The sequence below is a fragment of the Macaca fascicularis genome, chromosome 13, assembly GCF_037993035.2.
Source record: "Macaca fascicularis isolate 582-1 chromosome 13, T2T-MFA8v1.1".
NCBI lineage: Eukaryota > Metazoa > Chordata > Mammalia > Primates > Cercopithecidae > Macaca > Macaca fascicularis.
In genome coordinates, this window is record NC_088387.1 from 111,636,625 (window position 1) to 111,651,592 (window position 14,968).

Here is a 14,968-nt window from a genome sequence, read left to right on the forward strand (position 1 = left end):
AAGCTTTCATAATGAGCGGGGCGGGGCCGGGGGGTTGTGAGGGGGCCCAAGGAATCCTAAGAAAACAGGAGTTGGTCCCAGAACTTAGGTGAGATGACTAAGCTCTTAGTAGCATGTCCAATGTAGTGTCTGATGTTTTTATTTACTCTTTTAGCACCACACACAGAATTCTCATCTCCAGCCAGGTGTGGTGGCTCATGCCTGTCATCCCAGCACTTTAGGAGGCCGAGGTGGGCAGATCACTTGAGGTTAGGAGTTCGAGATCAGCCTAGCCAACATGGTGAAACCCCATCTCTACTAAAAATACAAAAATTAGCTGGGCATGGTGGTACGTGCCTGTAATCCCAGCTACTCAGGAGGCTGAGGCATGAGAATCGCTTGAGCCCGGTAGGCAGAGGTTGCAGTGAGCGGAGATCACTGCACTCCAGCCTGGGCGACAGAGTGAGACTCTCAGAAAAATAAAAATAAAAAAGAAATCTCATCTCCACATGACAGTGATTCCTAAGTGCGTGGCATCACGTATTTTTACAAGGATCTATTGCTTTTTTCCAAAGAAAAGAAATAGTAATGGAGAGGATGAAGTTTACTGAAAATACATTGAAAGACAATAAAGTCATGCATTTTGATTAAGGCCAGGTTTAGTCACCACCACCTGAGCTTCTGGAATCCAGTTGAGTGGTTGGGTTTCACCACTCAGGCCTTGCTGTCCACAGTCCTGCTGCCCAGGGCCTCTGCGGGTCTTCCTGCAGCCGCAGAGCAGAGCTCTGGGAAAGCAGCGGGACTACTTCCCTCCTTCTATTTTCCCTGCTGGGCTGTCCAGGCAAGGCCTCACCTTCCCAGCATGTGGGCAGGAGTTTGGGCTTTGGGGTGGGCTAGCAGGAGAGGAAGGTATGTGGGCGACAGCAGTGTGAGTGGCTTGTGTGTGCACCAGTCGGAGCCCTCCTGGCTCCCTGGATCTGGAACTGGAGCGGCACCGGGATCACTTCCAGGTCCCTTGCACTGGAGCGGTGGGCGGCAGCAGGGACCGGAGTCGGCCCGGCAGGGCCCACGTGGCCAACACACCGGTGCTCCAGTTCCAGTTAATGTTTCTATCTGGCCACCCCAGGCTGCTAGGGGAACCCTACCTGCCAAGACATCCAGGCCCTCTGCCGGGAGGCTGCATACTGGGCAGTGTTGGGAATGACTGGTTGGTAGGTGTGCCAGGAAGCTGGGCAATTCTGGCAGTGCAGGACACTTCCGGAGTGTGAGGAAAATTGCGTCGTTGGAACAAAGTGTTTCCTCACAGAGAAGCACAAAGTCCGCATCACCACAGAATCAAAGATGTCCCATTCAGCGCTGGAGCTATAACGTTCTCTCATGGGTTCTGATGGTTAATCTCATCAAGAATTAAGCTTGTTAAGGGTGGAGCCACCCCCACCCCTCTAGTCCGGGCGGGTGCTCAAGGACAGATAGGGCGGACCACCCCCACATCCCTTCACATAGGAAGAAAACTCACTTCTGCTTACGGCTCGCGTTTGCCCTCTTTTTGTTTCTGTGGAAGTCGCGCCTGCTCCAGGAAGAGCTGGATCATCCATTCATTCATTTATGCATGCATTCATTAAACAGGTATTCACTGACTGTACCTCAGACCTGGCTTTGGATACCAAGGAAGTTTTTCAAAAACCTCACAGGGCTTTGTGGCTATAAAGATATCTATGTAAGGATTCTTGGGTTATCTGAGGCCCAGAGAAGGGAGGTAACTTGTCCAAGAGAACACAGCAAGTTGGGGGCAGGGCTGGGCCAGTGCTCTGAGCTCCTGCAACCCCACCCCTACCCACCCAGGACTAGATCTAGATCTACCCTCTCCTCTCTTTAACTCTTCATCGGCCACACTCCGGTCAGTCGAAATCCCCACCCTAGGGAGAGACATAACCTGTCTGGATTGTCCAAAATGGTAAAAAATGAAAAAATGAAAAAGAAAAAAAAAAGTGTCCCCAATTCAAGTCCAGTGCCTGCCTGGTGGGGGCATTCCAGCGTGGCCTGGGGTGAGTGGCAGTCCACCTCCAGAGGCATCCCCCGGGCGCTCCTAGGGACTCGAATTTCCCACGCGGCTTTTTGCCTTATGTATTCACTGTTAGACGTTTTCGGTCAAAGCATTTTGGGACTTCCGTAACTGTCAGAGCGCGCCAGGGAGCCGCCCTTAAAGATACCTAGTTACTGATGAATTCCATCCGGTAAAGTAGAGGGTAGTGGGCGGCTTGGGGGTTCAGGACCCGGCTCCCCTCACGCTCCTGGGTGAATCTCTGGCTTCACAGGGGAAACCACCTCCGCAGGACAGGACCCATCTAGTTACAGGACACCGGATGTTACAAAGACGAGGCTTCCAGCGTGGGGGCGTGGGGGAGGCTGCCAGCCCTGCCCCCAGCGTGCTGGCGACCCCCGGGACGCCCCTTCCCTCCCGCGCCTCTGCTCCCTCGCTGGTGGGAGCGGAGCTGCACCGGGATCTCTTCCAGGTCCCTTAGCACTGGAGCGGCGGGCGACAGCACGGTCGAGTCGGCCCGGCGGGGCCCACGTGGCCAGCACACCGGTGCTCCGCTCGCGATTTCCCTTTTCCGCTCTCGGGCACGAGGCACTGAAGGCCAGGTGGAAGCACAGCTGTGCAGGGACAGTCTCCGCCATTCAGCGGCCGCGGGCCGGGGCCTGCGGCGTCGTGCGCGTGCGCGGACCAGTTCCAGGCGGGCGGACCGCCGCAGGGCGGGGCGGGGCGAGGCCGCCGCAGGGTGGGGAGGGCGGGGCGCGAGGCCGGGGGCGGGGGCCACGCGTGGGGCGGGCGGTGCTCGGCTCCGCTGACGTCGGCCCGCCAGCGCCCCACCAGCTCCTCGCGGGCCTGGGTTGGCCACCGCCGAGCCCCCGCCCCTCCCTCGGCGGCGTCCCGGCCGGAACCGATCGTGGCTGGTTTGAGCTGGTGCGTCTCCATGGCGACCCGCCGGCGCTATAAGTAGGGAGCTGCGCGCCGTGTGGCTTTGTCAGTCCCTCCTGTAGCCGCCGCCGCCGCCGCCCGCAGCCCCTGTGCCAGCAGCTCCGGCGCCACCTCGGGCCGGCGTCTCCGGCGGGCGGGAGCCAGGCGCTGACGGGCGCGGCGGGGGCGGCCGAGCGCTCCTGCGGCTGCGGCTCAGGCTCCGGCGTCTGCATTTCCCCATGGGGCTGGCCCGCGGCGCCCGGGCGCTCTGAGGTGAGGGACCGCCCGGCTGCGGAGGAAGGGAGGGAGCGAGGCGGGAGGCGGGAGCCGGGGCGGGCGGCGGGCCCCGGGCACGTGTGCGGCGCGCCTCGCCGGCCTGCGGAGACACGTGGTCGCCGAGCGGGCCACGACCTTGGGGCGCCGCTTCCTCCCGGCCCGGGGATCTCCCGCGGCTGGATAGGGGTGACCCGGGCGCCGCGTCCTGTCCCCGTCTTCACAGCTCGGGGCTGGAGGGGCCTGGCGGAGACCCTCCCAGGGATTCTGCGTCTCCGCGCCGTCCTCCTTTCCCAACCCGTCGGCGGCCGCGCGCGGGCCGGGGAGCCGTTGAGGAGGCCCTGGCGGGCGCGCAGCAGGTGCAGGGGCGCAGAGCCCGGACTCGCCTCGGTACAGACGAGCGGGGCCCCGGCCTTGGCGCCTTCAGTTTCCTTCCAGTTTTTATTTTCGCTGTGTCTACAGAGCAGATGACACCAATTTGGAAACCCGCGAGTGTGGGTAGAGCTAAGATAGTCTTGTAGTAGCTGTGATATTAGCTGCTCGGCCAGCCATGACTTAGAGGTGTTTATTTAAGGACTCTGAATGACTCGGTGATCTCGGCAAAGCTTGGCTCAGATGAACGGACGTACACAGGGGAGCCAGCCCTAAGGTTTTCAGAAAAGGCTGATTGTGCTGTTTGCGAACCCGAAATAATTGGTGAAAGTGTAGAAGGCAGAACCTCTCAGGAATGTCTGGGGAGGACAAAGAATGTGTTGGCTGACTTTGTTTAAACATAAAATTGGGCAGACTTTAATTGATTTGTGAACATTTTTTGAAAGTTTGTTTGAATTAGCCGCTCTCTCTTCTAACATTACCGTCTTGTGCTAATTGATTCGCCATTTTAAATAGCTGTTACAGAAAGACCAAAAGGTGCTCTTCAGTAAAATATATTCAAGTAAGTTACTTAAGTAACGCTTTAAAAGATACAGAAAAAGCAAAAAAGTGTTGGCATATTAAAAAGAAATCGAAACTTTCCAAGTTTAGGCCTGAACATTGCCTTAAAAATATGTAACAAGGCCTTAAATGACCCCGTCCGTGTCTGCGTAAGCCTATTTATTATTAAATTGTAAATATTCTTTATATAAACAATATATAACCATTTCTATAACAAAAATGGTTTTGCTAGCGTTGTTACTCTCTTGCCTTCTCCGAGGGGTGATTTAGGCAACTTCCGAGGTTGACACTGCCGAGTAGTCACAATAGATAGAGCTTTAAAGCAAATTCCATGCATGGGTTTGGATTTATGACAGGCCCGTCCCCCTGGGCCTGTCATAGTACCCCATGCCAGAGCAAACTGTCCCCGAACCATTGCCTGGCCTCTGTGCCTGTAGGCTGCTGGCACTGAAGTGGGTTGCACAGTGGAAAAGAAGAAAGCTCTACCTGCAGAAATTTTTAAAGGTTAAAATAAATAATTTTAAGAAAACTGGTTCACCAGTGTGTCACATTTGATGAAATCAAAATACAGTGGCTTTTATTGTTACTAGCGTGATGTTCTTGCTTATTTTTCTTACTGGTGAAGTTAGCCCCAAATTATTCTCATAGCTAAGCAAATATGAGAGTGCCTGTAAGAACAGTTGGCATTCCGGAATTGCTAAACTTGGTAGGCAACGCTGGTTTCAGAATACTGAGTTCTAGCCGGGCGCGGTGGCTCACGCCTGTCATCTCAACACTTTGGGAGGCTGAGGCAGGCAGATCACCTGAGATCGGGAGTTCAAGACCAGCCTGACTAACATGGAGAAACCCCGTTTCTACTAAAAATACAAAATTAGCCGAGCCCCGGGTGTGGTGGCGCATGCCGGTAATCCTACCTACTCGGGAGACTGAGGCAGGAGAATCGCTTGAATCTGGGAGGCGGAGGTTGAGGTGAGCCGGGATCACACCATTGAACTCCAGCCTGGGCAACAAGAGCAAAACTCCGTCTCAAAAAAAAATTTTTTTAATTTAAAAATTAAAAAAAAACTGAATTCTAATTAGGTAACAGCAACTGTAATACAATGTGATAAATTGACTTGAGGATTACAGTTTTTAAGAAGTATATACCCAGCTAATACCTGAAAATTAACTTGTAAAACCTCAAATGCTCCAGACATTTCCATGATGCCTGTTGGTCAGTAAAAATCATTCTAAGACTTAGTGGAAGTAGGAAATAGCAAGATGTTTGTATGGCTGTATATAAAGGCTATAATGTAATCTCATCACTTTGGAAGACCCAGGTGGGTGGATCACCTGAGGTTAGGAGTTCAAGACCAGCCTGGACAACGTGGTGAAACCCTGTCTGTACTAAAAAACAGAAAAATTTGTGGGATGTGGTGGCAGGCGCCTGTAATCCTGGCTACTCAGGAGGCTGAGGCAGGAGAATCGCTTCAACCTGGGAGGCAAAGGTTGCAGTGAGCGAAGATTGCACCACTGTATTCCAGCCTGGGTGACAGCGTGAGACTCCGTCTCAAAAAAAAAAAAAAAAAAAAAAAGTCTATAATGCTATTTTAAGTTTCTAAAGAACTGAAACTGCTCTGAAATAAAGCAGACCATTATAAAACTTTTTCCATATCAGTGAGCTAAGTGCAGATAAGCTTCTGAAACTTGCGTTCTACTTTTTTTTGGTACAAATATTTGAAATGCTTAGTGTGCTGCCTTGGCAAAACCTGGTATTGAATTTGTGGTGTCCTTATACTGCCAAGGTTTATGAAATCATGTGCCTTATACCTAGTAATAATTGGGATCACCAGGCTAGTGAGTGATTTATATCCGGGGTATGATTAGCTCTGCGTGTGCTCGGCCAGTGCCCCATCTTCAACTTGATGTGTTCCTAAGGTAGACAGCAAATTCCCTGTTTTATTTCACAGATTGTCACTGCTGCTCCAAGGGCACACGCAGAGGGATTTGGAATTCCTGGAGAGTTGCCTTTGTGAGAAGCTGGAAATATTTCTTTGAATTCCATCTCTTAGTTTTCCATGTAAGTGTTCAGTTTACATTTGGGTTGCAGGTTAATCTTAAGAATTGTATTGCTAAGGCTTCTGAGTGAATTTCTCCACTCTATTTGCATTTTGTTGCATTTCAGAGGAACATCAAGAAATCATGAACGACTTTGGTAATGAAGAATTTGACTGCCACTTCCTCGATGAAGGTTTTACTGCCAAGGACATTCTGGACCAAAAAATTAATGAAGTTTCTTTTTCTGTAAGTATATGAGACCCATGCTGGCAGTGCAGCTGAGAATGCCAGGCAAGTGGAAAACTTTGGCAAGGTCTGAGGAAGAGCAGTGAGGCTTCTGTGTCTTGTTACGGAATGTAGAAATTAATTCACTGGTGGTAAATTAATAGTGATAATGGTGATATTCATATCAGTGGCTAGACTCAAAAGAGCAGGATTCAATTGTGACTGATGGGAAAGAAGGTCGATGGCTGTTGGTGTGGTGTGTGGTGAGACTGCTAGTGAGTCACCTGTGACCACTCTTGTTTCAGGATGATAAGGATGCCTTCTATGTGGCAGACCTGGGAGACATTCTAAAGAAACATCTGAGGTGGTTAAAAGCTCTCCCTCGTGTCACCCCCTTTTATGCAGTCAAATGTAATGATAGCAAAGCCATCGTGAAGACCCTTGCTGCTGTCGGGACAGGATTTGACTGTGCTAGCAAGGTAAGTAATAGCAGCAGGACTCAAAAGCAGTTGTATAAAACGGTCCTGGTATTCCCCACAGGGCAGATACAAGTTGTGTTTTTTGGGCAATAAATGCTCACTAAAGGCAGGTGGGTGGGGGTGGGGCGGGGCACATCACAACTTCCTATGCTTTTCTGTTTATTTCACCTGTTAAGCCACATATGGACAGCACGACACCACTCTTGTTTTTCAGACTGAAATACAGTTGGTGCAGAATCTGGGGGTGCCTCCAGAGAGGATTATCTATGCAAATCCTTGTAAACAAGTATCTCAAATTAAGTATGCTGCTAATAATGGAGTCCAGATGATGACTTTTGATAGTGAAGTTGAGTTGATGAAAGTTACCAGAGCACATCCAAAAGCAAAGTGAGTTATTCCCCCATCTGAGGGCAAGATCAGGGGCATCAGATACGTGGATTTTTATCAAACAAACTTAATTTTCTGATGATTATATTTCTGTACTTTAGTAGAAAGTTGAAACTCTCCTTGAGTCATGAAGCCTGGGACTCAAACTACAGAATATATCAGCGACAGTGTTTAGAACAGGATTGTTTTTATTTTAATCGTGGCTGTAAGTGAACATCTATCATGAGACATTTGCTGCACTTTCCTTGCTTGTAGGTTGGTTTTGCGGATTGCCACTGATGATTCCAAAGCAGTCTGTCGCCTCAGTGTTAAATTCGGTGCCACGCTCAGAAATAGCAGGCTCCTTTTGGAACGGGCAAAAGAGCTGAATATCGATGTCGTTGGTGTCAGGTGAGATCTTGGTGGGATAGCTGAAGGTCATTAAACAGTTTGAGGTTTACAGCCTTTCTCCTAGTGTTTGCTATTGTTTTAAGAAATACTAAGACACAGTGTCTTGTCTCTATTTTACCCCCAGCTTCCATGTAGGAAGCGGCTGTACCGATCCTGAGACCTTCGTGCAGGCAATCTCTGATGCCCGCTGTGTTTTTGACATGGGGGTGAGTATACGTGACCCTGTTAGCAAAGGGCGGGGCACAACTGACAATAACTAGTCTTAATTCTAGAGCTAACTTTTTCTGGCAGTTGGTCCTGTGTTACATGGGTTTCAGCCTATCTGCTGCATACGTTTTTGTTGTTTATTAGCTGTGGATCTGACTGACTGATTTTCTTGATTCTAGGCTGAGGTTGGTTTCAGCATGTATCTCCTTGATATTGGCGGTGGCTTTCCTGGATCTGAGGATGTGAAGCTTAAATTTGAAGAGGTAATTTAGAACAAAACTAATACGCAGTAGCTGTTTTAATAAATTCCTTTTTGGAATATTTCAAAATTTAAGTGTCTAAACTAGTACCAAAATGGGCTGAAGTGTCTTGGTGTGATACTTTGAGTGATTTCTTTGTGATGTCTAACATTGCACTTGATATCATTTGGTTTTCTAAAGTGTGAGTCAGCTTTCCCAGAAGTCTTGGATCATTAGTTACATTGGAAATCATGGCTCACACCTGTAATCCAGCACTTGGGGAGGCCGAGGTGGTAGGATCACTTGAGCCCCAGGAGTTTGAGACCAGTCTGGGCAACACAGTGAGACCCCATCTCTACAAAAAAATTTAAAATTAGCCAGGTGTGGTGGTGGATACCTGTAATCCCAGCTACTTGGAAGGCTGAGGTGGGAGGATCACTTGAGCCCAGGAGGTTGAGGCTGCAGTGAGCCATCATCATGCCACTGCTCTCAGCCTGGGCTACAGAGTGAGACCCTGTCTCCAAAAAAAGAAAAAACATGTTGCTGTGGGCTTCCTAGAGAATATGCTAATAGTGGCACATCATCACCCCAAATGTGCTTTGCTCGATCTGTGCTTCCTCTCCTGAAAATATTTGAAATGTTTAGTCACTTAGGAAGTTAAGCCATTATATTGGTGCTTGAATTTATAAAATACATCCACGTGGTTTGTTAAAATAATGACGTAGGCAGAATAGGATATTTATCCTGTTGGCATGTATTTGTTAAATAAGAATGTTTTGACGTCTTGATGCCTTCCTAGGTAGTAATTTGTTATGTACTGTTCTTTGATAAAATCATACCCATAACATCCTAAAGGAGACAGGGCGCCTGGAGGGGAATGAAAGTGAGCCACCTGGGATGTGCAGCCTGGTTTGCAGGGAGATGTTGATGATGTTTTGCTTTTGTTACTTAATGATAAACTTGTCTGCTGAGGTCTGGTCTCATGATGTCATGTCACAAGGCCCTGTGATGTTCCTTCCCTGTGTGAATTCTCCACAATGAAGGCTGCTCTTTCTTTCCTGTTTCGCTTTCTTAGATCACCAACGTAATCAACCCAGCGCTGGACAAATATTTTCCGGCAGACTCTGGAGTGAGAATCATAGCTGAGCCCGGCAGATACTATGTTGCATCAGCTTTCACACTTGCGGTTAATATCATCGCCAAGAAAATTGTATTAAAGGAACAGACTGGCTCTGATGGTATGTGTAAAGGACAAATCACTTCATGTATAACTGAAAGCTGATGCAAAAAGTCATTAAGATTGTTGATCTGCCTTTCTAGATGAGGATGAGTCGAGTGAACAGACCTTTATGTATTATGTGAATGATGGCGTCTATGGATCATTTAATTGCATACTGTATGATCACGCACATGTAAAGCCCCTTCTGCAAAAGGTAATTTCTGAGCATACTGTAGAAAACAATTAAGAGGACTGGTCACAACCAGTATAATTAAGTAGTACTTCCTCTCTCTCTCTCTCTTTGTATAGAGACCTAAACCAGATGAGAAGTATTATTCATCCAGCATATGGGGACCAACATGTGATGGCCTTGATCGGATTGTTGAGCGCTGTGACCTGCCCGAAATGCATGTGGGTGATTGGATGCTCTTTGAAAACATGGGTGCTTACACTGTTGCTGCTGCCTCTACGTTCAATGGCTTCCAGAGGCCGACGATCTACTATGTGATGTCAGGGCCTGCGTGGTAAGTCAGCCATGCGTGTGGGTGGTGCTGCCAAGAATAGGCACCTTCTTGAATATGTGCTTCTTGTTTAGACGAATAAGAAATTGTCTTGCCTGAGATTAAATACAAATGGATATTTTTCCTAAGAAAAGTTTTAGAAAAGACTGATGAGGATATTTCTGTGTAACTGGAATATATTTAAGTTTGTGCCCTGTGTCTTGTGGTTTCCTTATTACCAAAAAGGTGACTGAAGAAACGCTTGCTTTAGAAATACGTTGAATTGGCCGGGTATGGTGGCTTACACCTGAAATCACAACACTTTGGGAGGCCAAGGCAGGAGGATCACTTGAGCCCAGCAGTTCGAGACCCTGTCTCTACAAAGAATTAAAAAACTAGTTGGCCATGGTAGTGGGTGCCTTGTAGTCCCAGCTACTTGGGAGGCTAAGGTGAGAGGATTGCTTGAGCGTGGGAGGTTGAGGCTGCAGTGAGCTATGACAGCACCATTGTATTCCAGCCTGGGTACCAGAGAAAGACCTTGTCTCAGAAAAAAAAAAATACATTGAATTGTTTCCTGATGGGAAGTAAATACTGTCATGCCCAGTTAGGAGTGTGAGGCAGGGTTTTTAATATTCCACTTTTCCTCTCTCAGGCAACTCATGCAGCAATTCCAGAACCCCGACTTTCCACCCGAAGTAGAGGAACAGGACGCCAGCACCCTGCCTGTGTCTTGTGCCTGGGAGAGTGGGATGAAACGCCACCCAGCAGCCTGTGCTTCAGCTGGTATTAATGTGTAGATATCACTCTGGTAGCTGTTAACTGCAAGTTTAGCTTGAATTAAGGGATTTGGGGGGACCATGTAACTTAATTACTGCTAGTTTTGAAATGTCTTTGTAAGAGTAGGGTCGGCACGATGCAGCCATATGGAAGGCTAGGATATGGGTCACACTTATCTGTGTTCCTATGGAAACTATTTGAATATTTGTTTTATATGGATTTTTATTCACTCCTCAGACATGCTACTCAAGAGTGCCCCTCAGCTGCTGAACAAGCGTTTGTAGCTTGTACAATGGCAGAATGGGCCAAAAGCTTAGTGTTGTGACCTGTTTTTAAAATAAAGTATCTTGAAATAATTAGGCATTGGGACGTTTTTACAGCGTGTTCATTCCAGACAGTTCGTGAGTCCCGTATAGCTCGTTCTGATTCTCAGAGAACAATGGGTCCACACACACACAGGTAGGAGGACAGGTGAGACGGAAGTCCCGTCCTCCAGTGTGGACAGTGCACATCTGCTCAGCCCACCCCACATGTCCAGAGTTGGCCGTGAACTCCGTGTGCAGAGGCCCTGGTGGTGGGACCTACTTAAGTCTGATAGACCTGGCCTGCAGAGACCATCCATGTCGCCTCCCACCTTCACGCCCGTGAGAGCTTAGGAATGTATATAGCACAACATTTGGCAGTCAGCTTATTTTAATAAATTCAGCAACAGCAAGTCCCCACCATGTTGTGTATCTTCACTGTCTTGTCTGACCATATCCACTGGCCTTGTGTGTTCTTTTACTCAACGTGTACCCCCGCTCTCCCCCAAAACATGGCAGCCTCTCATGCTCCGTAACCCCCACTGTGGCGATGTCTTATGGGTAACGCTGGAGCTGCAGGAGGAGGGAAGGACACATCAGAGCCACCAGGCAGTGGGAGCATCCTGGAGTCCCCACCAGCCTCATGAGGGGAACAGGAAGAGAGCGAATGTGTAGGGGGGAAGGCTGTGGCTCCTCCCAGGGTGGAAGGCCAAGCTTGATGTTGTTACACATTTACCAAAGCTGAAGAGAGTGACTTCCTGCCTGTCTCAAAAGCACCACCTTCCCCTGAGCCCTGAGTCCGGAGAAGTCAGGAGCCCTCCTGTGCTGTAGTTACCTCGTGTGGCTGCCAAGTTAGCCCAGGGCTTGGCTTATCACCAACTCTGGTCTCCCTGGGCCAGAGTTGCCAAAACATGGAAGATTTTTCAGGAGCCACAGAGGTTGGTTCTGACTGGAGGGGGAAGGCGGGAAGGAGCGCCGTAGTCCACAGCCCTGCCTTCCAGGAGCCTGAGAAGTAGGATGCTGGTGTGTTTGGGTAACTGAGCTTTCCCAGCAAGGGCAGTTCCCTGGGATCCGGGACCCACTATGTTAAAAATACGACAGTCGGCACTGAGTGTGTACTGTGTGCCAAGAAATTTGAGCTAGACATCAAGCCTAGACTCTTGGTACATTAGGTCTTCCATCTTAAAAAGGAAGAAATTCCCAAGGTCGCTTAGTGGCAGTGCTGAGCTTAGACTGAAAAGAGGGGTATTCCATTCAAAGTGGACTAAGGCTTTGGAAACAATGCTCTTTCAGCCAGTTAGGTGAAATGCAATCCAACAACTGTCAATAGTGCCAGTGGGGACAGAAACAGCCCCAGGTAATCACGTGCTACACGTGAGTGGCCCCTGAAGCCTCGCTCCTGACCACAGCTTGGCGCAGCCGCTTACCAGGCCCCAACAAAGCCGGACTTGGGTCTGTGAAATGATGTGGCCAGGCTGGATCAAGTGATCTTCCTTGGCCCTTGTACATGGGAGCAGGCAGGCACATTTGGCAGGAGAGACCAGAGAATGAGGACAGCCAGACGGTAGCTGGGGCTGTGTCGACACCGGGCACTGTCCTCCAGGAGGCTTAAGTCCTACTTGAGTTTAGGTATCTCCACTTTATTATTAAAGATGGTGCTGTCTGGTCGTGCACAGATACTGGACCTTTCTAGACTTGTGACTTGAAGTGAATACAGCTCCACCAAGACCACTTGTGAATTTCCTCCTGGTACGCCAGCCCCCACGAGAGGGGATTCAGGGGAACTGAGCTATTGGGCAAAGGTAAAGGCAGCCAGAGTACCTTGGAATCACTTGGGGCATTTCTTAAAAATACTGATTATTACCCCCTGACCACTTTCCCCAGACTCTGGGGGTGGGGTAGTGTTGGAAGACACAAAAGTATCCCCAGCTCCTACTCCCAAATACGTTCCAGATAGATGAAAGTTTTAAACGTAACAGACCATAAACCTACTGGAAACAAATTAAGGGGGACACAGGGCTACAATACCCATGAAAAGGGCTAATTTTCTTCATATTAAAAACTCTAACAAATCAATAAAGTAACTAATAGAAAGTGGGCAAGACATAAACCTGGCTCTCAGTGCAGTTTTTTTTTTTATTGAGGTGGAGTCTCACTCTCGCCCAGGCTGGAGTGCAGTCGCACCATCTCAGCTCACTGCAACCTCTGCCTCGGGTTCAAATGATTCTTCTCCCTCGGCCCCCTGAGTAGCTAGGACTACAGGTGCATGCCACCACACTGGGCTAATTTTTTATTTGTAGTAGAGACAGGGTTTCACCATGTTGGCCAGGCTGGTCTTGAACTCCTGGTCTCAAGTGATCACCCGTCTGCACCTCCCAAAATGCAGGGATTATAGGCATGAGCCACCACGCCCAGCTGATGGTAAACTTTTTGAACATGACATTTGTCAGCTGAAGGAGACAAAACTATGAGAATCACCTATCAGATTGGCAAAGATGAGAGTTCCCCAGCTCGTGGGGTGAGCAGGTGTGCTCATGCACTGGGCAGGAAAGTAAATTAGAGGAACAGTCTCTTTGGAGGGAACTTGACAATATCAATAATCCACATTATAGGCCGGGCTCAGTGGCTCACACCTGTAATCCCAGCACTTTGGGAGGCCGAGGCAGGCAGATCATAAGGTCAGGAGATCAAGACCATCCTGACAGGTGAAACCTCTACTAAAAATACAAAAACAAAATTAGCCAGGTGTGGTGGCAGGTGCCTGTAGTCCCAGCTACTCGGGAGGCTGAGGCAGGAGAATGGCGTGAACCCGGGAGGTTGGTGCTGGCAGTGAACAGAGATTGTGCCTGTGCACTCCAGCCTAGGCGACAGTGAGACTCTGTCTCAAAAAAAAAAAAAAAATCCACATTGTCTTTGACCCAGCAGTTGTAAGAATTTCTCTGATGAAATACTCTTCTAAGGTTATTCATTGTGGCATCATTTGTAAACAATTTCTTGTATACAAGAAGGTGCTGATGAAATTGTCCATGGAACGGGATACACCGTGGTTAAGGAATGAGGCAGATTCATCAGTACTGATAAGGAACAAGCTCCAAGCTAGATTCAGTGACAATAGCAGAGCAAGGGACACTGTTGCATGCTATTATGTGTGTAAAAAGCAAAATCAAACCCCAACAAACTGTGTGTGTACATACATACATATGCACGGAATATTTCTGGAAGAGCTTGTGAGAGACGGGTAACAGAGGTTGCCTCTAGGCAGAAGAATCAGAGGCCTGGGCGGAGAGTGGGGACTGGCTCCACACTGCACTTTTGAAATGGGTATGTATTACTGACTTTACGAGGATTGTTAAATAGGCTTCCCATGTGAAGACATAAACTCAGAGATGAACTCAAGTCATGCAGATGGCGAGGCAACATTCAAGCCAGGTCAGATGATTCCAGCTTCATTCAGTGTTTCCCTACCCCGGGAACATGCTGTTAAGCATCTGGAGGGTGGCTTGGGCAGTGGACTGGCTCAGGGGGTCATGGTAGAGTTGTTCACGACTTGGTCCTCACCTTTGCAGGGTCCAGGAGGGCTGGCTCATGCCAACCCAGCTCATGAGGCCGATGAAGGCAGCAGACGCATCAGAAGCCAAGGATGGGAACATTCCTGGCGCATCAGCAGGTGGTCAACCCCTCCCTCCCCGACAGGGTCAGGGCCAGGCACTGCCCCTCACAGACAGCCTGCAGCAACCAAAGGCAGGCCAGAAGCCTGTGGGCAGAGCAAACCACGTGTGCCCCCTGCAACCCTCTCCAGCCCTGGCTGACGCCCACTTTGCACCTTCTTGTGAATGGGGCCTGCCCCTACCCAGGCTTCCCTCGGCTTGTCGTGTGAAGTCATGTGCTCCTCACACCCCCAACAGTGACCTCTTCGACTGGGACCACACATCTCTTTGCAGGTTCCCTCCTTACCAGATTTTCCTAAGTGACTTGAAGTGGCTGGCTAGCCCCTCGCTTAGGGGTTTTCTGGCTGTCACCCTGTACCCTCTTTGACATGGGCCCTCCCCCATGCTGGGTCTG

The 14,968-nt window shown here is 49.2% G+C and overlaps 1 protein-coding gene and 1 non-coding gene across 2 annotated transcripts; both read left to right on the plus strand.

Annotated features, from left to right (window-relative positions):
- The first annotated feature begins 3,004 nt into the window (after positions 1–3,004).
- Positions 3,005–10,960, plus strand: ODC1 (ornithine decarboxylase 1). The gene is made up of 12 exons (XM_045369797.3): positions 3,005–3,211; positions 6,094–6,203; positions 6,309–6,427; positions 6,712–6,885; positions 7,100–7,272; positions 7,528–7,662; positions 7,787–7,868; positions 8,049–8,132; positions 9,184–9,346; positions 9,429–9,541; positions 9,637–9,851; positions 10,480–10,960. The coding sequence occupies exons 3-12, from the start codon at positions 6,326–6,328 to the stop codon at positions 10,622–10,624; spliced, it is 1,386 nt and encodes a 461-aa protein (XP_045225732.2). The 5' UTR covers positions 3,005–3,211; positions 6,094–6,203; positions 6,309–6,325; the 3' UTR covers positions 10,625–10,960.
- Positions 4,478–4,611, plus strand: LOC123568507 (small nucleolar RNA SNORA42/SNORA80 family). The gene has a single exon (XR_006691881.1). It is a non-coding gene; the product is annotated as a small nucleolar RNA SNORA42/SNORA80 family (small nucleolar RNA).
- Positions 10,961–14,968: the final 4,008 nt, after the last annotated feature.

Coding starts and splice junctions, on each gene's coding strand:
- ODC1 (XM_045369797.3), top strand. CDS start 6,326: ATGAACGACTTTGGTAATGAAGAATTTGACTGCCACTTCCTCGATGAA. Junction 6,886..7,099: donor GATTTGACTGTGCTAGCAAG/GTAAGTAATAGC, acceptor CTTGTTTTTCAG/ACTGAAATACAGTTGGTGCA. Junction 7,663..7,786: donor ATCGATGTCGTTGGTGTCAG/GTGAGATCTTGG, acceptor TTTTACCCCCAG/CTTCCATGTAGGAAGCGGCT.